The 20,297-nt window shown below is 44.7% G+C and overlaps 2 protein-coding genes across 3 annotated transcripts; one reads left to right on the forward strand and one right to left on the reverse strand.

The window, feature by feature from the left end:
• Positions 1-3,835: 3,835 nt before the first annotated feature.
• tab3 (TGF-beta activated kinase 1 (MAP3K7) binding protein 3) lies at positions 3,836-12,155 on the forward strand. 2 transcript variants are annotated; one of them, XM_031745475.2, is made up of 7 exons: positions 3,843-4,140; positions 4,805-4,976; positions 5,136-6,429; positions 6,927-7,087; positions 7,709-7,802; positions 10,135-10,218; positions 11,289-12,155. In XM_031745475.2, exons 2-7 carry the CDS (start codon positions 4,875-4,877, stop codon positions 11,426-11,428), a joined length of 1,875 nt encoding a protein of 624 aa, XP_031601335.1. In that variant the 5' UTR covers positions 3,843-4,140; positions 4,805-4,874; the 3' UTR covers positions 11,429-12,155. The 2 variants fall into 2 exon arrangements, with proteins under 2 accessions (XP_031601343.1, XP_031601335.1); XM_031745483.2 differs by lacking the exons at positions 10,135-10,218; positions 11,289-12,155 and adding an exon at positions 8,143-8,954 and having other exon boundaries at positions 3,836-4,140.
• Positions 12,156-12,249: 94 nt separating this feature from the next.
• tmem47 (transmembrane protein 47) lies at positions 12,250-18,855 on the reverse strand. Its single transcript, XM_031745461.2, has 3 exons — positions 18,425-18,855; positions 14,352-14,492; positions 12,250-14,244 (listed from the first exon to the last, which is right to left on the reverse strand). The coding sequence occupies exons 1-3, from the start codon at positions 18,648-18,650 to the stop codon at positions 14,066-14,068; spliced, it is 546 nt and encodes a 181-aa protein (XP_031601321.1). The 5' UTR covers positions 18,651-18,855; the 3' UTR covers positions 12,250-14,065.
• Positions 18,856-20,297: the final 1,442 nt, after the last annotated feature.

Genomic DNA, 20,297 nt, shown 5'->3' on the forward strand with positions numbered 1-20,297 from the left:
CACTGAGCTCTCGGGGCACTGGGGTCTTGGTCCTCCTCTGTTTCTGAGTCCGGTGGGGTATTAGGGACAACAAGGGGACTGCTTTAAATAGCACCACAGCTGTGGCAACTAATCAGCACTGCAAGGACAGCTAACCTGAGTCAGACTGGGCCTTAGCATCAGCTGCTGCAGCACAACAACTCAGACTCCCCTATGGATATTTCATGGTGGTACAGCCCACACCCCCACGCTGAAACCACTGTAAAGTGGCTCACCGGGTCAAACTGTGCCATGTGCTGGTGAATGGACACACCTGTCCACACCTCTAGCAAAGGTACACATAACTTATATGAGCAAATTTCAAACCACATAACCAGGCACTCAATAAAAAAGGCAAGTGTTATGTGACATGCTGATGAGCTCAGCAAAAAGACAAAAAAACTCATCAAATCTTTTATGTCTCTTTTCATTTTAGTCACTTATAAACAGGCTGATTCACTCAAGCAGGACTTGGAACAGTTAAAACACATTTCCGCGACCCTCTGATTCTTCCCATCCACGCCTCATATAAAATATATTCCGACATGGCTGAGCTGTCTGTGTATTCTCATTCTGTGTGCCGATAGTATTTAGAAGGACTTTATTTGGTGTTTGTGCCAAAGGAGTTGTCATAATTGTGTGTCTATTAAAGTGAAGCAATCGTTCTTCCTGAGCAGACAAACCAGTCCAGTGGCATGCAATCATGATACAATGTTGTGGTTTGGAAACAGTCAAAGGCAAACGGAAAGTAACAAAATGTGCCGTTCATGAGCAACAGCCTGATCAGGCCCAGAGCAGTACTGATCTGCAGGTTGAGCTGGATGATTGCATTTTTAGAAGAAATTGCTGTGTTCTGACCAGACTTGGCAATGCACTGAAGGACATGAACTCTGTGATGCCTCTGCCTTTTCTCCAGCCTACATAGCTAAATGAGATCAAATTAGGTGGTCCGGAAAGGACAGAACAACCCTTTATCAGCTGAGACATGAACAGATGTTTGTGCTGTTTTCAGAAGAACAAGCAGACTGTTGTTCAGCTCGTGCCCCCATGTGTCTAAACCAGAATAATGAGAATGAATGGTTGTTAACATCCATGTTTGTTTTGTTGTTGTTTTTTAACAGTTTCTCTCTTGAACTACATTATAACTGATTTGGGTTAATGTTACATACAAATAACATGAGATCAATGTGGTTTTATTTGGTTCTTAAAGTAGTGACTTAGAACATTTCCATAATAATGATTCAAAACAGCCTAAAGTTAAAATATTCCAGTCATCTGATAACAGGCACTGGCTTCCACTCTGCACCACTGGCTTGGTGACAACCCTCCGAGGGACGGTTATTATGGTAGTATCCATGACTGGACACAATTTCTTAACAAGGATGGATTTATATGTAATCGTGCATCAGTCAGCAGCTGGTCTCATGGCCCGGGGCTTGCGTACATTTATTACCTGAAAGCATGAGGAAAGATGGTTTATCCTCCTGTGCTGTTAAACAAATTAAACCTCAGTGTGCATTTGTCTTTTCGAGACCTTCATCGAGGTGCCTTCCTGTCAGCGTGGATGCAGAGTGTGAGCGTCTCTCACTGCCCCCTAGTGGAAACAAAGGGAAATACCTGTGACAATCGTGACTGTAACATTAAGGGCAAGAAATATATCATGTGAGCTGGTGACTAATTATATATATTCATCATTCTGCACTTGATGTCTTTATGCTTCAATTTCAAGGTTGTTCAATGACCTGAGCACACTAAGAAATTCATTATGATGTGTTGACCTGAAGCCCCTTCATTAAAAGTGTGTATGTATTTCCATTAATGTCGTCAGTTTGTGTCACTGTGGCTGAACCAGTTATTAAGTAACAAAACACTTTAGAATCAGAGCCTTTCAATCTCACTGAAATGTGAAATTAGGTGATTTTATGGAGAGAAGATGAAGATTTTCTTTGACTGTTGCTAAATTTTGTTTGCTTGTTACTTTATTTTAACTTCGATCACCCTTGTGTCTTTTATTTCCATAATGTTGTGAAACATGTGTCTACAGGTCTGTTTATGCTTTATTGGTAGTGCTGTAAGAAAGTAAAACATTAATCATAATCAGTGGATTTCAGACTATGGGCTGGGCACTGCTGGGCACAGAGCCAGTGGATGTGTGGGTGTGGACTAGTGGAAATATCAGTTGAAATTAAGCTGAATGAATGTGATGTTTGCTGTCTAAAAATGATGGCAAAATATATATATATATATATATATATATATATATATATATATATATATATATATATATATATATATATATACATGTAGGTAAATAATAATTCAAATATGAACAGAACAACACATCAACCCTCTGCCTGCTCTGCTTCAGTATATCCATGAATCTTCTCTGTGGTCTTTCTCTTTTCAGCTCCATATTTAAGATCCTTTCTCCAACATATCCACTGTCCCTCCTCTGCATATGTCCAGACCATCTCAGCTTTTCCTTTCTCACTTTGTCTCCAAGCTGGTCATCCTGAGCTTCCCCTCTGTTGTATTCATTTCTAATCTTGTCCATTCTGGTCCCTCAGGCCAAAAATCCTTAACTCTGCCACTTCCAGCTCCTTCTCCTGTCTTGTTGTCAGTGCTGCCATCTCTAAACTATACATCATAGAAGGTCTCACTAAACCTTCTCTTTTCCTCTTGTTGTTATCCCTTGTCATAAATCAGCCCTCTCTAACCCTGCCTGTGCAGTCTCCATTGCTGTGGATGGTTGAGCCCCGGTATTTAAACTCATCCATCTTTGCTATCTCTATTCCTCGCAGCTTCGCCTTTCCCTCTGCCTCGGTCTCACTCACACATATGGATTCTGTCTTGAGCTTTCCACAGCTTATCCAAACCTTACCTGGCTTTATGTGAAAAAGTAATTGCTCCTAAACCTAATAACTGGTTATGCCACCCTTGGTAGCAAGAACTGCAATCAAGCATTTCAGATAACTAGCAACTATAGAGGAATTTTGGCCCACTCTTCTTTGCAGAATTGTTTTAATTCAACTGTATAAAGGGTTTTCAGGCATGAATGGCCTCTTTAAGGTCATGCCGAAGCATCCCAATCAGATTTAAACTGGATATCGACTACTCCAAAACGGTCAATTTTGAGCCATTCAGAGGTGAACTTTCTGGTGTACTTCAGATCATTGTCCTGCTGCATAACCCAAGTGTGACTGAGCTTCCGGGCATGAACTGATGGCTGGATATTCTAATAGAGAGCAGAAGTCATGGTTCCATCAATTACAGTGTGCAGTCGTCCAGGTCCTGAAGCAGCAATGCAGCTCAGACCATCATACTAAGAGCCCAGCTATGATGATCTGTTTATGAAAAACCTTCCAACCTTGTCAGTCCACAGATTATTTTTCCAAGAGTCTTGGGGATCATCAAGATGTGTTTTTGGCAGATGTGAGACGAGCCTTTGTGTTCCTTTTGGTTAGAAGTGGCTCTTTCCGTTTTTCTTCCTTATTGTTGAATCATCAACACTAACAATAACTTAACAGGTGAGGCCTGCAGTTCTTAGGTATTGTTTTAACCCTGTGTGGAAAGCTTTTTGACACAAGTCCAAGTAGGTTTGGATGGCTTTTTTCCCCCGTAATAAATTAAACCATCTGTCTATCTATTATTATTTGCCTGAGTGTGACAAATATGCAAAAAATAAAAAGATAGAAATCTATTTATATATCTGTATGAAAATGTGTGTGTGTGTGTGTGTGTGTCCGTGTGTGTCGGGGGGGACTGGCTCAGTATTTACAGGAAATACATTGTTATTCACAGGCATTTGTGTCCCTGTGACAAGACAAAATACTGAAAGCAGTTTAGCGCGCACGCTCCACACATGCGCATTATTGACAGCGCCCATCACGTCGATTAAACAACTTCCTGGTCCGGGAAAATCTGACATTATCGCGATAGACGAGCTGATCTGTTAGTACTTCTGCACTTCAGCGGCACGGGCCTGACGCTGGAATGCAAAAGCATAAGTTATTTAGCCCAAACAAAGAACCGGGAAACGTCAGCGCACCTTCTCAGAAGTATCACAGCTGTCCCTCGGGACTCAGCTACAGCCCGAGACATGAGGGGGACTCTTAGCGTGTGGTAAGAGCCATGGAGCCGTTTTAGTGGCTAACGTTGGCTGGCTTTAGCATGGTTAGCTAGCTAATCCATCAACACCCGGGCTTGTGACAGCTGACCAGCCAGCCGGACTGAGCTAGGGTTAGCATTAGCATATTTAGCTGACAGGCTGTTGAATTAAGTTAGCCTGGTTTAAACGCATTGCTGGTTTAGGGTTTTATGACGCTGCGTTAGTGACAGGTGACATCGGAGCGTCTTCCAGGAGTGGCAGGACTGTCTTTTAGGGTGCACAGGTGCGGTTGTTTATGTGAGTGATGTACGGAGGCTAACTGATGCTGATAACTAGCCTGCTAGCTAGCATTGGTATGTCGTCGTTGCTTGGTGCAACAGTATGGCAAACAAACAACAGACTGACAGCCACCTCCTTACTTAGCACGCGTGTGCTAATGGGAATAAATGGCACAATAATCCGTGTTTTCATTCGGTTTGTGTTTTCCATTGACGGATTAACTGTATTCGGTCAAATAAGCAACATGACATGCCGCACAGTGACTGTTTAATTGATACGTGCGTTAAGATTACTGCTGACACATAGGGTGTGTGACTGTCATTGGCAGGCCGACAGTCCTGATGGGATTATTGCAGGAATTTCCATGTTCATTTATTTGTTTGCTTTGTTTGTCATCAGGGGATGAGACGAGATCGGTTATTTCGACATTTGCAGCTCTGGGCTCGTTGACTCTCTGTTTTGGCTCAGGATGGCGCAGGGAGGCTCTCAGCTCGACTACCACATCCTGCAGGACCTCAAGCAGCGTTTCCCAGAGATCCCAGAGGGGGTAGTGTCACAGTGCCTTCTGCAGGTACATATTGAAAGCTGTTATTTGGATTGAGGCTTGTTATAATATATGTATTAGTGCACCATGCTGTGTTTGCACTAATTCTTGCATCGTAAAAACATCGCAGAAGATATTTATGATCAGAACATCAATACCTAATAATCACACTCCTTTCTGCCTCAGAACAACAATAACCTGGATCTCTGCTGCCATCTGCTGGCCCAGGAGAGTAACAGATACCTGTATGGTGATTTCCATCCCAGTCCAGAGGAGGGGCGGCTGAACCGAAATCACATGCTACACATTAGCTTGGGCTACCCAGGTTCAGATGCAAGCAAATCAAATGGAGGAGCAGGAGGAGTAGGGCGCTCCTTAGTGCACAGCACCAGTGACAGTCACATCGATCCGCAGCGACCCAACTACCCCGAACCGCTGTCAGCCCCTGCTACCATGGCTCCTTCCCCTGGATACAATCCTTTTTTTATGAATGATCAGAGCCGCTCAGCCAGTACTCCCACCCCTCCACCCACAATGCCAGGCATGTCTCCCACATACTCTTCTGTTTCACATTACACCATGAACCCTATAACAGTCACTCTTTCGCAAAGCATACCCAACGTCCCACAAGCTCTGCAGATCCCTCCTGGACACTACGCAAACAACACCAACGCAACCCTGTACATTCGACCCTCGCCATCTCAAAGCCCCCAGCCAGCACCCTGGTCCTCCTCAGGTGCACCTGTCTATCAACATCAGCAGTCCCCTTACAGCACTCCCACATACGGCTCACCTTACAGCTCCCCACAGCATCAGGTCCAGGCGCAGCCCCAACCGCAACCCCAGCTACAACCCCAGCTACAACCCCAGCTGCAACCCCAGCACCAGCCCCAACCCCAGCACCAGCACCAGCAGTATGTCTTCCTCCCTATTAGCTCCCCAACTCTTCCCAGCATGCCCTACCACCACCAGCAGCCGCCCCAGCAACAGCCTCCTGTTTACAGGCCCTACCAAACAAAAAACCTCCTTAAGAACCAGATAGAGATTACTCTGGAGGGTCCGCGGCCTCGCAGCAATTCACCTGTGCACACTCCTCACCCCCAGGGACCACTTTACAGGTCTCCCAGTTCTTCGCCCAGCTCCCCTTCGAGGGGCATCGCAGTGAATGCAGGTCCGCAGCCGTACCACCCTGGGGTGTACATGCAGGGAAGACCTCGGCCCGCCTCGTCCCCTCAACCGGGGCAGTCAGCCTATACGTTCAAAATCAAAGTGTCCCCAGGAGGCCAGGCTCAGAGGCCCCTGAGCTCGCCGCCCGTCACTGAAGCCGAGCCCATTCTCAACATAGTAGACCAAGGAGCGCACAACGCTGCCCCTGCACCCATCCTGCCCATCTCCGCTCTGCCGGGGACTATCACCAGTCAGTTTCAGCCAATGCCCAGGCGTTCCAGCTCGGGCTCTGATGACTATGCCTACACGCAAGGTAAGGGCTTCTTATTTTTGTTACCGTGCAAGTTTGTCCATCAAAATCTTATATTTCAATATTCATATCATTTTATATATGTTATGTTTTGCAATATTTAAGGTCTCACCTGTCATGGGTTTATATAAGCAGCATAACAACTTCTGCTGCTCATATTTTTTGGACAGCGTTGTCGCAGCTGCACCTTCATATGATATTTTTTTTACTGCTTTGTGCTTGATATTCATCTTTAAATATGTTTGGTTGTCTACGTGTTGTGATGAGAAAAGGTGTGATTGTCATGCTTTTTCCTTTTTTTTTTTTTTTTAATTTAAGGCTGCATATTGGTCTTTTGCGTGTGTTAAGTACACATGACACTGCTTTCATGTGATTGTAGTCTTCCCCACGCCCTCTACCTGTACCATCACTTTCAGGCTTATATAGCAGATTGGAGTCGCAGCATTTCATTGCAGCATTTCATTTCTTTTTTTAAAAATCATTTTTGCGTTTCCCTTCAGCTCTCCTGCTCCACCAGCGGGCGAGGATGGAGCGTCTGATGAAGGAGCTGCGGCTGGAGCAGCAGAAACTCGAGCAGCTGAAGGGTGACGTTAACAACATGGAATACGATGCCCTTCAAAGACGCTTTCGACGAGTCAACTCCACCAGTCTAATCCCCCGAGTAAGGCCTGAACGCGTGCTTGTCTTACATGTAGACCTACTCGTTCATGTCACTCTTTGTGTACTGCTTCACTGACCAAAGGTATAAAGGCAAGCTGTGAAATGATCACTGATTTTATTGAATGCTTTTTAAACTATTCACTGGGAACTACTTGATTATTCTCCCAAGTTATCCCCACCAGCAGACGTTCTCAGATGTCTGTGCGTAGCTGCTGCTTACCTTGCAGAGTTTTCACTTGATTTAATTTCCATTTATGTACTGAAGGACTTCCTACAGCTGCTGTAGTCTTTGTCTGTGCATGTTTGTCCTGTTTGTGCAGTAGTATCTAATCTCACCAGCCACACACGCCTCACCAGTCCAACACCTGGCACTGAATGGCTTCTGTTTTTTGTGGTGTTATTGTGTATTAAGGTATATTGCCACCACTTTGTGGTGATAGTCGACTGTTACATCCTACATGTTTCTGGTAAAAACTCCATATTTAAGGAGTATTAGAAAATAATCACTGAGACGTCAACGTGGGGTTAAGACTGGTTTGATTTCACTGCTAATACACACCAAAGTGGAGCGTGAGTGTGGGAGTGGGCTAATCAGACCGGCTCGTGTGTTTACTGTCTGCAGCCTGAGGAGATGACCCGACTACGCAGTCAGAACAGACAGCTTCAAATTGATATCGACTGTACACTGAAGGAAACAGATCTACTGCAGTCTAGAGGTATGCACACATCACTCACACACAAATGCATTCCCACACAAACCTTTGAAGTGTGCCTCTGATTTATTTGAAAGCATTGATCTTGAAAGAGCCGAGGCCTGAAGCAGACAGTGTCGGGTCCAGAATGATGGACGAGTATCCGCCGCAGCGCATACAGATGCAGGCTTCTGAAATGACTGGCCGGTGCTTTGCAGGCCTCGGGCTGATCTGTGCTTGACCCTCACTCTGGGCCCTGCATAGTATTTCACTGGCACATGATTCTTGTTGATTATGCAGTTGAAACACTTAGCCTACAACACAACGTGTGGACATTAGTTCCAATCCTTTATCTGTTTACCAGGAGTGATGATGATGGAAGCTGAAACAGTGTTTCTGGCAGCACACTCAGGAGTGTGACCGATTTACTTGCAATCAGCCCAGTGCCACTGAACATTTAAGGGGGGGTCTTCTGCAGTAATCCTTCTGATGTCAGTTATCTCACAGACCGTTTCCTTCAGGATTCATTTGTATTTTGCTGTGTTTGTCTGACCCTCTACCTTGCAAGATATGCTGCTGCAGAGACTCGATGCTGTCACAACACACTCCATGGCACATTAAGTGTGTTTCTGTGGATGTGAAGTTTTCAGATTACTCTTACCGTGACGTAAATGTTGACCTTGTGAGATCAGACGTTTTATTCAACAGGGCGGCAGCAAATCACGGCGATCGTGTTCACCTGTGCCAGCACCGTTAGGAGTCAGCAATTTCTGATACCTAATTTTCTAACAAAGACGAGATTATCAGTGCCGTTCAAGATAAACTCATGTGCCTGTGAGGTTTTGCCTCATGTTATTCATGTCACATCGTGAGATTCCTGTTGTCCTGAAATGGTAGCTGTTAAAGATAAAATTATTTTGACAACACGCGAACATTTTACATAAAATTTGTTTACAACTTAAACTCTAAATATAATTTGGCTTTGGGGGTTTTTTTTATCCTCAATGTTGCTGTAGTTCTGTTTGTACAAATCTATAAATGTATCTACATCAGCAACAAATCTGTAAATAAACATTTGTTTTTAATGACTGTCGATATTTGGGGCTCTAACCTGTTTTTTAAGAATAGATGGGCTCAGAAACCAAGAACTGGAAGAATAAACGAGCCCTCTGAAAATCCTGTTGTTGTGGTCCTTGTGATAAACGCAGTGTACAGGCATAATTTGCTTGAATGGTTTTTCTGTAATCCTGGAGTTTCTTCTTCAAACACGAAGAGTTTGCTTACAGAGAAAATCCAACAGTTATTTAAGTAAATGTCTCACCAGCCTCGGCTGCTAGCTGTCGTTCTTTTTGGTGGTGAAACTATTCTTGTCCTCCTCTAAACAGGCAATAAAATCCCATGTTGTCATAAATCTTATTTGGAGTTCTTATTTCATTTTGTTCTTAAAATATTTTTCTAACCACTGGGGGGAGGCTGATGCACGGTTGACCTCATCACAGCGTTGCACACTCTCCTTCGTCTCCCTTGTAGCTAGACGCGCGATCCTACTAAGCTGGGGGGGGTGCCCCTGTCCCCCCCATGCTCAGTGGCTGAGGGACCTTATGTACTATCTGAGCCTTGAAAAGATCCGTTATGCGATTAGCACTAACAGTGGCAAGTTTTACGAGGTGTGGGGGCAATTCCTGAAATATTTTTCCAGCCTTCAGGTTGTGAACCCGACTTCCAGCATTTTTTTAAAAAAGTTATTTGTGTGTTTGTTTTATTTTGTTCTGTTTTGTCCTGTTGTATTTGCGATGGTGTTTTTGTGTTTGTTTGTTTTTGTCTTTAGTTTGGTTCGTTTGTTTGTTTTTACCTGGCCTGATGGATAGGGCTACTGTGTGGTATGGGTAGGGCGTAAACTGATAAAAGTAATTACAAGAAATGTGAATGTGTCCTTAATCCGTATTCTATTATTTCAGTTCAAACAATCATTGTGAAACCTACTTGTTTGTTGTTTAACAATTCTGTGTGTATCTGTTTTTCTTTGTTGCTTCAATTTAATAAAAATGTCTTTGAGAAAAAAATAATTTTCTATAGATGGCAAAACACTTGCAGGAATTCCCAAATATTTAACAAACGATTACAGCAACAATGACTTTATGCTCCCAGAGTAGGATAACACATTTCAAGTAGGCCTGCATGATGCACGTCTTCTTCCAGGTGTTTGATTGGCAGATAAGTTGTTGAGTAAACTGAGTCTTTGTGACAGCTGACTCTGTCTGTCTTTGGTTTGCCTGTCGGTATAGTTCTGATTACACATCTGGCTGAAACAGGCACTCTTTAAAACAAACTAAAGCTCTCTGTCTGATCTCTGCAGGGAAGTTTGACCCCAAAGCAATGAACAACTTTTATGACAATATTCAGCCCGGTCCTGTAGTGCCGCCCACATCTGGAAAGAAAGGTAAGCACTTCTGCAGAAGTCAGAGAAAGACAGAAACACAGTTTAATATTTTACCAAGATGCAGATTTGACGGTTCATTCAGATCCTTGTCTCACATTGGCCTTAATTCTTACTGTTTGGTCTGTTCATGCTGATAGCTGTGAAATTAAAACGATACAGTGCTTCTCATAAAGTGCTGTGGATGCATAAAAATGTCTCAATTTAAACTTGCTCTGTGGTTGCTTGGCAGCATCGTGATGTGATAGCAGATCATGTGTGATTCAACTCTTGTGGCTATAAATGAGCTTTTACTGCCTTAAGATTAAAACAAGAGTCTTTTATAAAAAAGTGTTTTAGGAACATAAACGTTAAAATCAGGTCAGTTTAGGTTAGTTAGTTGCTAGGCAACGTGATGACATTATAATATCAGACTCTACTGAACTTTTGTGGATAAAAATTCAATTTCGCTGTTGTGAAATTAAAATGCTACGTAGTCTTTCTAAGGTGTTATAGTGGCCCCACAGCTTACACGGTCACCTAACTGAAACCCTTTGCAGCATCTGGAGTAAAAGTTGGCCAGAACAAACATGCGGCACTACCCACACTATCCACACTATCCACACTTCCCATCCAAAAGTAGAACTGGCTGTAGTGCAGGTCATCCACTAACTGGAAAGTTGGTGGTTTGATTCCTAGCTTCTCCAGTTTAAATGCCAAAGTATCCTCGGGCAGATACTGAACCCAGAGCTGCTTCACTCACATTAGATAAAATGATAGCTTGGCGTAGACAGAAGGAATGAGTAGAAATGGAAGGTGCTGTATGAGAAGCAGTTCATTTAGCATCATAATATCTGATACAGATAAAACCTTCAGGGGCAGAAGATGCACCTGTTTGGTTGCTCCGCTGTTGATTGTGTAGCAGGACCTTGGACAGAGATCTAAGATTTGCTCTGCTGTTTAGTAAACGCATGTTTCTGTCAAGTTTCACCCTTGAATGATTAACTGCCTTCGTTTTAATGCTGCTCTGAGTTGTAGACTTTCTGGTGCGCATGTTTTACCACGTGAATGAACTTTTTCTTTCTTTTTGTCAGAAGGGACACAGGCCTCCAAGCGGGTCCCCCAGACGGACGAGGACTTTGAAGGCGCCCAGTGGAACTGTGAAAGCTGCACCTTCCTCAACCACCCTGCACTAAACCGCTGTGAACAGTGCGAGATGCCACGCTACACCTGAGCTTACGCACTGTGCTGTATCTCCACTCCTGCCTCATCCCTTGCAAATCCCTGGATACTATAAGCCCCGCCCCTCTACAATCTGCAGAATCTGTGTAGAGGTCTCATCCCATCAATCAGTATACAAGTCCCCTCCTACCTGCTGAGGAAGAGCCACTTATCCCTCTCGTCCTGCTCTGGTCCCCTACTCCTGTGCACTTTGACCTTTGTTTTCTTTGGTGGATAATGACCATTATTCTGGAGGGCTGGAGCTTCCTGTGGCAGACGTGTAAGAGCAGACTGCGGCTCAGACGGCGGGTGCAGCAGGCTTCAGAAATGTCAGAGCGCTTTAAGGATTGAGGAGGAGCAGCTGTGGTTTACCTGGCGACCATTCCATGCAGAACAAATGACTGCCCTGTTTACACTGTGCCCATTCCCAAAGTATAAATGGAGACACTTGTTTTATCCAGGACCTCCAGCTCCCTCTTTCTGACAGTGGAACAATGAAAGCAATGAGTATATAAGTTGTGACTAATGCGAAATGTAGACTTTACACTGTATCTGGCTCTGTATGAGAGCTCATTTCACTGAAAGAACACTAAAGACACTTGCATATGAGTATGTTCCTGGTACTTTTATGCATATTATTACCACCCTGTATTATGTGTTCAACAGATGTTGATTTCCTGTGCAAATGCCTCAACTTGCTGTACTTAATAAAAGAGCTGATTCTATGTGACTTGATCCTGCACAGGTGCAGAGTTTCTGATTGATCACGGCTGTGATCCCTCCTTCCCAAATTAAACAGGCACAATTAATTTTTTTTCTACTACATGTTTATTGTGTTTATCAGACCAGTGGGAATTGTAAATGCATGCACACACTTTGATGTTGCAGGAGGGAGTTCATGAACGCTATGAAGGAGCTTTCAGAAGACGGCCATTACCACAGCACGCCGGTGTAGGTCGTCTACCGCGGTCCTCGTTTCATTACTCGTACACGGCACGTCCCACTCTGGTGTGGACCTTAGCTCAGACGCTAAAACCAAGTGTGTTGCCTTTTTCAGCTACAGTGGATTTCCTGCCACAGCCTGTCTATAGGAAAGCAGATGTATTTTTAATGGTGCCTGTTGAGAGCATTCTCATTTCCTACTGAGTGGGAAGATAAGGAGGCATCACATGGGTAGGTCTGTGAGCACATGCTGGCTGGTATGATCACGCACACACACTCAGCAGACGTGGTCATTTGCCCTCTACCTTCCTACTGCTGTGCTTAAAACTAATAAGCTTTTATTATGTAAACTGCATAACTTGGATATGATACAATTTCCTGAAAAAGCAGGTACGACTGGGGGTATTTGAAAGGTTCTCACAGCAGGTCTGTTACAGCCAAGACTTTAGGCTGATCTCACGTTAAGTACTATTTTGTTCATGTGATGGACTTGACGTGAGATTGGCCGCTATTTTTAGATCAGCCTCTGAGACTGATGCTGGATCTGCCATAGTGTAAAAATGATGACCCAGGGCAGGCCAGCAGCCTAAGCAAGGACGCCCAGACCTCCACAGCCCAGCCACCTCCTCCAGCTTATCCTGGGAAACGCTGAGGAAACTCTTCATCTCGACTGCTGTAGCTGGAGATCTTATAACCAGCGACTGTCCTCCCTGCGGAGGGATCACGTTCAAACAGAAGCTAATGTTTGCAGTCTGTGGTCGTGGCATAATTGGAATTCCAGGGAGCGATCTAAAAACAGCAGCCATGCTGGAAGCTATGTGGGCGTGTCGCAGGTAAAAGGTAACTCTGAACATGAGAATGACCAAATTAAAGGTAATGCTTTACATTCTTTATAATTTTGTTCTCAGAACTTCTTGATCGCATCTTGTAAATCAGGTTTTGTGTAGAAGACACTCGTGAGTGAATCTTTAACCAGGATTGTGTTACTTTCACCCATTTGGAAGGTGTTAGCTGTCTTAGGTAGCTTCTGTTTATTGACCCAGTTATAATAGACACAAGCAGGACAGGACAAATGCAGTGAGTCCAGGGAGCTCTGTGACATGCTTTCTCTGATATATTAAAGTCTGCTGGCAGCAGAAGAAAGCTTGGCCAGCCTCCAGTTGTTGTTGCGTCTCTGGGGAAATGTGGCATGTTGCATTCTTTAGGTGTGCCCCATCTTCCTCACTTTGTCATCCTCAGGATATCACTTCAAAAGAATGTCTTCCTCTCCACATTTCCTTCTCTTCTCTGATTGGCTAATTAGTCCATCAATTCCTCCGGGTATGGGGCCAGCGAATCCATCTGTTCACAACAGACCTTGTGTCCAGAACTAAGACCTACTGGAGTTACACTTAAAGGGGACGCAGAATTATCTGACCGGTGGCATTCTCTCCCAAATGAAAGCGCCCCATTTCTTTTATATCACTGGATTCACTGCAAGCTCTCCTAAGAGACCTCAGGGCTTCAGTCCAGTGAGCGAGGACAGCGTTGGAGACAAGTTCACAGTATCAAATACAAGAGCTCCATTCCAGTCCTGAAAATATTAATGAGCATTTGTTTTGTTTTATTTTTCCTATTTCTAGTCTTTTTGTGCGATATGTAAGAGACAGAGGTGCTATTACTAATGTGGACACTAGCTGGGTGAGGTCCCAGGTTTCTCCTCGTCTTTTCAGTAGTAGTCTTCATAGTTTTTGGGGTTGAGGCAGTAGAGGAGGGCACCTCCGAAAGAGAAGATGGTGGATCCCCATGCCAGGCCGTAGCCCCAGTTAAATTCATGGTAGATCCTCAGACTGACTGTCTCTATGAACTTGATGGGGAAGAGAACCAAGCTGCACACTTGGAGCACAACTGCAAGAAAAACAGACAGTTCAGACGCAAGATGCATCATTAAAGATGTAAAAGGACCTTGGGGTCTTCCTGTGCACATTCGATGAAAATGGAATTTCTTTACATACCTGCAGAGAAAAGCATGACGGCCACAGGCTTGTAGCAGCGACTCCTGGAGCCAAAGCACAGGGAGAACAGCGCCACGAGGAAGGCGAGCAGGGTGAGGGCTGCTCCCCCCAACAGCAGAGCCAGGGTGGCGATCTGCCAGTCTGAGACGAGCACAAACACAGGGGCAGAGAGGAGGGAGAGGGTGAGGGAGGAAAACCGTGAAATCACACTGAAACAGAGAGTGACACAGGTAGCTAAAAAAAGGTTACTCTGGAGAGCCGTGTCGGCGCTGCTGACAGGAGGGAGGAAAGCGGAGAGACAAGATGAGGACAGATAAAGGGAAGAAGAGAGAGTCAGCAGAATAGGTCACAGGCTGTAGTGGTTAGCCACAGTAATACTGCAATACTCAAAAAGTAAATAACACTGGTGCTGAATTGCCACAGTGTAAACACAAACTATTTGTGGTTTGGAGGCTGAGTGATGGCGGCGATGGCTCGTAATGTTTCTGAGCCACCGGGGACCCGTTGGCGGGCTGGCAGATGAGGAATGCGAACCCTCAAACTGAGCACAGCCCTTTTTCTGGCTGGCAAGAACATGCGCTTGGTTACGCGTGCACATTTCCAACAGTCCAGTAATGGATCCCAATGGAGCAGAAAGGTGACTCTGATAATGAGTATATCCCTCCCTGTCGGCTGATGCCAGCTCAGCAGCATCCTCAGCATCTCATCCACACTTGAGTGTAAATAACTGTCTTCCCCAAACAGAAGCAGCTGTGAAAGGCAGAAAAATATGATCGTAGGCTTCTTCTTCTTTTTTTTTAGATGCCTTGCCTTTTTCTCGAGTCTTTCTTAGTCTTAATTAGCCACGGGACACCAACTGAGGACTGTTGAGAGACAATATACGTTATTGTTTAGAGATTAGGGGTCTCTTTCATTGCTTTACTGTTTACTTGCGGAAACAGGAGGTCTGCGTGCTTATGATGAAGCATTTGATTACACAGGAGGAAATCATTTAAAGTACGGTGGGTGGAAAAAGGTAAACATCAAAGCATAAAGGGGATTGGGCTCTGTATACGCGGCTCAGTGTTACAGAGTGTGGAAAAGTTTACAGTGACTGACTAAAGTTTATTTAGTCTTTTTTTAGTAAGTGTACGAGCTATTGTTTATTATGGAGTCTGGAAAATAAAAAAAAGATTAAGCATGGCCGAGAATACTTCCTCTCTGCTGAGGCAGAAAATCACTAAAACAGCAGAAGAAAGTGACGGAACATAAGCTGCTTAAAATACAGTTCCCACTCTTGTTGGAGGGAAACATTATCGGAGGGGCCAAGCAGCTCAAATATAAACAAACATCAACCACTTCTGATGGTTGATGGCTCAGGATTTAGAGTTTAAAAAATGGGCCCTGTCACCACAGGATGTTGGAGCGAGCCCACAAAAAGCAGAGCACCACTTTTCCTTCAGCCTCCCTGCTTTCACAACCAGAGCGACCCCCTCACTGCCGCTGCCTCTCAGCAAAAAGGGAGGGTTACACTGACTTGACCCGCAGCTGTCACAGACCCATCGCTGTTGAGATACTGTATCTTTCCTGGGTCATTTTGATGCCCGCAGCCCAGCCGGCGCGCAACTTTATCATGAAAACAGCAGGATACAGAAAGTCATCTCATCTCAGAATTGGAACGGATCCTGTTCGCTGTGCGAGAGACACAGCCAGAGTTAGGGTGCTTAAAGGCTTTGACGAGCAGGAAGTGCCAAACTATTAATCTGAGCCCCGCACGATAACAGATGGAAAAGGAGATACAGTACACGAGATCCAATCTGAGCATTAATTATGGTCCTCTGTACGGATGTCGGGAACTGCTGAAGTGTTAAGCAAATAAATCCTTCAAGGCCCCCGATTCAGTTGCTTTGTCTCAGACAATTGTGGAAGATCTGTGACACAGAAGTGCCTCGAGTGTCTCTCTCTCTCGCACTGTCACACAATCTCAGCCTCACTCTCTCAAGGCAGCAGGATGAAGGACTGTTTGAAGAAGCATCATCTTCAATCGGAGGCTGCAGGTTCGTGTCCTCTGTGTCTCTGAGCTGAGGCTCTGTCCCACAGAGTCGGTGTGTGGCCTGCACAGTTCTGTGACCTCCCGTAAAGAGAAAGCAGGCACCCAGAATGGGATAGCTAACATATTACATTATTAATACGCTTTGCCATCACTGCATCTCACTGAGCTGGACGTGCTCACACTCTGGCTCCACATTCGTATCCTGATCTCGCACCACCCTGGCATCAACGCACACTACTGTTGCTGCATTCCTGGCCCCATGTTGAGTCTGTAGCGTTTATACTTGACCACGACAGCTCCTGACTAAATGTGTGTGCGTGTCTGTCTGAGAGAGACAAACACACAGAGAGGAAATCCTATATGCATCTGTATATTTAAAACACTAGAGCATGTAATGAGGCCATACTTGATGTCTACCTTACAGCACATCATTATGGTTTAAAGAGAACTCTGTGCAGAACACGTTCAAAACATCTGAGTGGCCAGCTGCTGTTTCAGACTAACAGGATTTATTTCATGCCCGAAGCATGACACTGAGGAAATATCGGGGGTTGATGAGGGGTGGGGGGTGGTTAGAAACTGATTACTGGGATTCAAATCAATAAGCCCTAGCCAAGCACAAGCCTGAGGAAATGGGAAGTTCACTGTGTGCATTTACTGTGGTATGCTGCTGCTGCTGCTGCTGCTGCTGAGAGCTGACACGGAGACTAGGTGTCTTTATATGGCACCAAAGTGCACTTTGTCTGCGCTGACAGAGGAAGAATGGGGCCAGAGTGGCCCGCAGTTACTCATCTCAGACAGAAAGAAAACATTTTGTCAGACTAACAAAAACGCAATTCACCAGTCAGCACGCAGGAGCCGCTCAGAGACAGCAGAAAAATGAAACAGAGGAGTAAACAGAGACAGGAAATGTTAGATAGTCTACTCAGGGATACTGCAGGATAAACCAATGCAAGCTTTACGCACATTTACAAGGAAAAACAAAATGAAAAACCCTCTCTGTGTGATAGTTTTGACATTTTTTTGCTTTTTTTGTGTTGCAAGATGGATTGTTATCTACAAACTGTGGCTTGAAAGCCTGCCAGTGCATTAGAAATGTCATGAAGGGCTGTTGCACTGCTTTACATATGCATTAAATATTTTGTACGGCGCTACAAACACTCACTCAACTAGCGATAGGATCAATTTTCTGAGAGTTCAGCCAGCTTCTCTCTTTCTTTCTCTCGGTGGATTAGTAGCTGTGATGGAAATATGAAATGCTTCCAGAAAAAAAGCTAAATGAGGGGACTCCTTAAATAAAAAAGTTTCCCTAATAGAGAAAATCGGCATTTCTGGAGTGTTTCAACGTGTTTCCCTGGTTACTAATCTGCAGGCATCTGGATCTCGGGGGAGCTCTCTGCTCTGAGCTGCCCCTGCTCCTTGGCCGGTGAAGAAACCCACACAAAGGCTCATTTTGATCGCAACAAAAGGCCAAATGAAACCCCAGCTGGACCGCTCCTGGCGAGGCAACATTCCCACATCATTCTGTGGCGCACTGAGCAAACGCTGTAAGGAAAAAAGAGTCAAACAGCTTAGAAAGAAACCAACGCGTCTTATTAATCAGACTTGTGAGACTTAACTTTTCCTGTACTCGATTATTTCGCAATTGGACAGCAGTGCGCAACACACCGTTCTAGATCCTATTTCATGCAGAAAAGTTCGGCACTTTAAATTAAACAGGCAATAGCTAATTATAAAGTAATTAACATCTAGCCCTCTCTGGGGTGATGTTTTATAATTCTCGCCCACAGAACAGATTGGTTCAGCAGCGCACTCTCCGCGGGGACCCTTTGTTATCCCTGAGAGCGGTGCATCGCACTTCCATTTGAATACGAATGTGGGTGTCTGTCTGCGCCCACAATCCTGCCATTTCGAGGGTGAAGCATCCCTTAAAACTACAACACCCAACTGGTTTAAAACTTCCAGCCAACATGGTGGCACGTCACGCCAGCAGCAGCCAGTGTTAAGCGTGTCTGTGCGGGCACATGAGCATCTTTCTCACCCGTGGCCAGCGTGCTGCTGCAGGACCAATCCTCGGAGCTGACGGGCTTCCAGCAAGACTCCCACAGGGACAGGAAGTACTGGTCATCCGCGGTGACCCACGCCGGGCTCAACATGGCACCGACATCCAGGCAGAGAGCGAGAAAGACGCACACAAGTCCCACCAACTTCAGGGGCGTCAACGCCGTCACCCGCACCTCCTCTGTGCCGCTCACGGATGAAGCCATGTCTAAAGTATCTTACTCATTAAATAACAAATAGTACCAAAAAAAAAAAACAACAATGAAACAAATGCGGGATGTGCTCTTTTCCTCAAATCGTCAACCTTGAACCAGTAATAACTTGTGGTTGTTCCCTCTTGCCCGCGCACAGTGTGGTGGCGAGCCTCCGCTCACTCTGCGTCCTGAGCCCAGAGGACGCTGCCGCGGTGTGTGCTGTGGATCCGGCGCTCTGCCGACGGGACCGTGCTGCGGAGCTCTAAAATAACGGGGCTGCACCTGCTGGGTCCTAGTGCCAGAACACAGACACACACACACAGAGTGTGTGTCTGTAGGTGGTTTTCTAATTTCTCTCCCTGATAACCAGGGCACCAGACACCCTCTTAGGCTTAAAAAAATTCTTTTTCATGAAGCATATATTTAGGGCTGGATCAGGTGACCCTGAATTCTCCCTCAGTTATTCTGCAGGTCTAGGCTGCCGGAGGCTTCCCATGATGCTATGAGTGTTTTTTCTTCACGCCCTGTGTCTTACACCTTGTCTTTTGTCCTGTCTCCCTTCCCACCTGCTGGAGGTTTCTTCTGGTTAAAAGCGAGTTTTTCCTTTCCACTGTCACCAAAGTGCGTGCTCATAGGGGCTCATCTGATTGGGTGCAGTTTTCTCTGTTTTCTCTTTATTATTGTAGGTCTTTACCTTACAAATAAAAGCCCCAACTTAAAACCTTTTTATGCACACAGCCTACAGTTAATAGATGTTGTTTTGTTAAGTTTTTCACTCCCTTAAGTCACTTTTCCAAAAACTGACTGCAGCTTCTATCTGGTGACAGTAATGTTCTTTCTGGCTCAAAAGGCATTGATATTATTCCTGAGAGGTATGTTTGACACATTTTTGACAGATTATAGGCCAAGAAGTCATTTCTAAAAGTTTAAATTCTTGCAACAATGGATGCCCAATGCATCCATAAGGCAGCATTTTAGTGCAAGAGTCTGAGCTAATAATTAACTAACTTGTATTCTTTAACTGTGTGTTATTTTACAAATTTAAAGTCTTGTGTGCAATTTAACCACAGTTTTCACTGGATGCCTAAATACATGCTTAGTGTGAGTGTTACAGTAGGCATGAATTCAATGTTTTATTGTAGGATACAGGAAATCCAAAAAGCATAGCTGAATATTTCTGAGATGCGAGTTGTGGTATAGATTCAACAAGATGCTGGAAATATTCCCCACAGCTTTTGGTTCATAGTGATATGATAGCATCACACAGTTGCAACCGCGTGACGTTTACAGAGCGTTCTCTGTAAATGGTAGATATTGCTATGTGGGAAAAATCCCAGTAGATCAGCAGACTGTCTGGCACCAACAACCATGTCATGCTCAAAGTCACTTAAATCTTCTTTTCTTCCTCATTCTTATGCTCAGTTTGAACTTTAGGAGGTTTTCATTTCTATATCTACATGCTTGTATGCATTGAGTTGCTTCCATGGGATTAATTAATTGGATATTTGCATTAACAAGCAGCTGAAGAGGTGTTCTTAGGTAAGGCAGAGAGGGTTTGGACATGTGTAGAGAAAGGGTAGTGGATATATTGGACAAAGGATGTTGAAGATGAAGCTACCAGGAAAGAGGAAAAGAGGAAGACCTCAGAGAAGGTTTGTG

Source organism: Oreochromis aureus, linkage group 23 (assembly GCF_013358895.1).
Source record: "Oreochromis aureus strain Israel breed Guangdong linkage group 23, ZZ_aureus, whole genome shotgun sequence".
In the NCBI taxonomy this organism is placed as follows: domain Eukaryota; kingdom Metazoa; phylum Chordata; class Actinopteri; order Cichliformes; family Cichlidae; genus Oreochromis; species Oreochromis aureus.

Excerpts from the sequence above, each read along its gene's own strand:
- tab3 (XM_031745475.2), top strand. The coding sequence starts at position 4,875 with ATGGCGCAGGGAGGCTCTCAGCTCGACTACCACATCCTGCAGGACCTC. Across the intron at positions 6,430-6,926 it reads TGACTATGCCTACACGCAAG|CTCTCCTGCTCCACCAGCGG; the intron begins GTAAGGGCTTCT and ends GTTTCCCTTCAG. Across the intron at positions 7,088-7,708 it reads CCACCAGTCTAATCCCCCGA|CCTGAGGAGATGACCCGACT; the intron begins GTAAGGCCTGAA and ends TACTGTCTGCAG.
- tmem47 (XM_031745461.2), bottom strand. The coding sequence starts at position 18,650 with ATGGCTTCATCCGTGAGCGGCACAGAGGAGGTGCGGGTGACGGCGTTG. Across the intron at positions 14,493-18,424 it reads CAGCAGCACGCTGGCCACGG|ACTGGCAGATCGCCACCCTG; the intron begins GTGAGAAAGATG and ends TGCTCGTCTCAG. Across the intron at positions 14,245-14,351 it reads CGTCATGCTTTTCTCTGCAG|TTGTGCTCCAAGTGTGCAGC; the intron begins GTATGTAAAGAA and ends TTTTTCTTGCAG.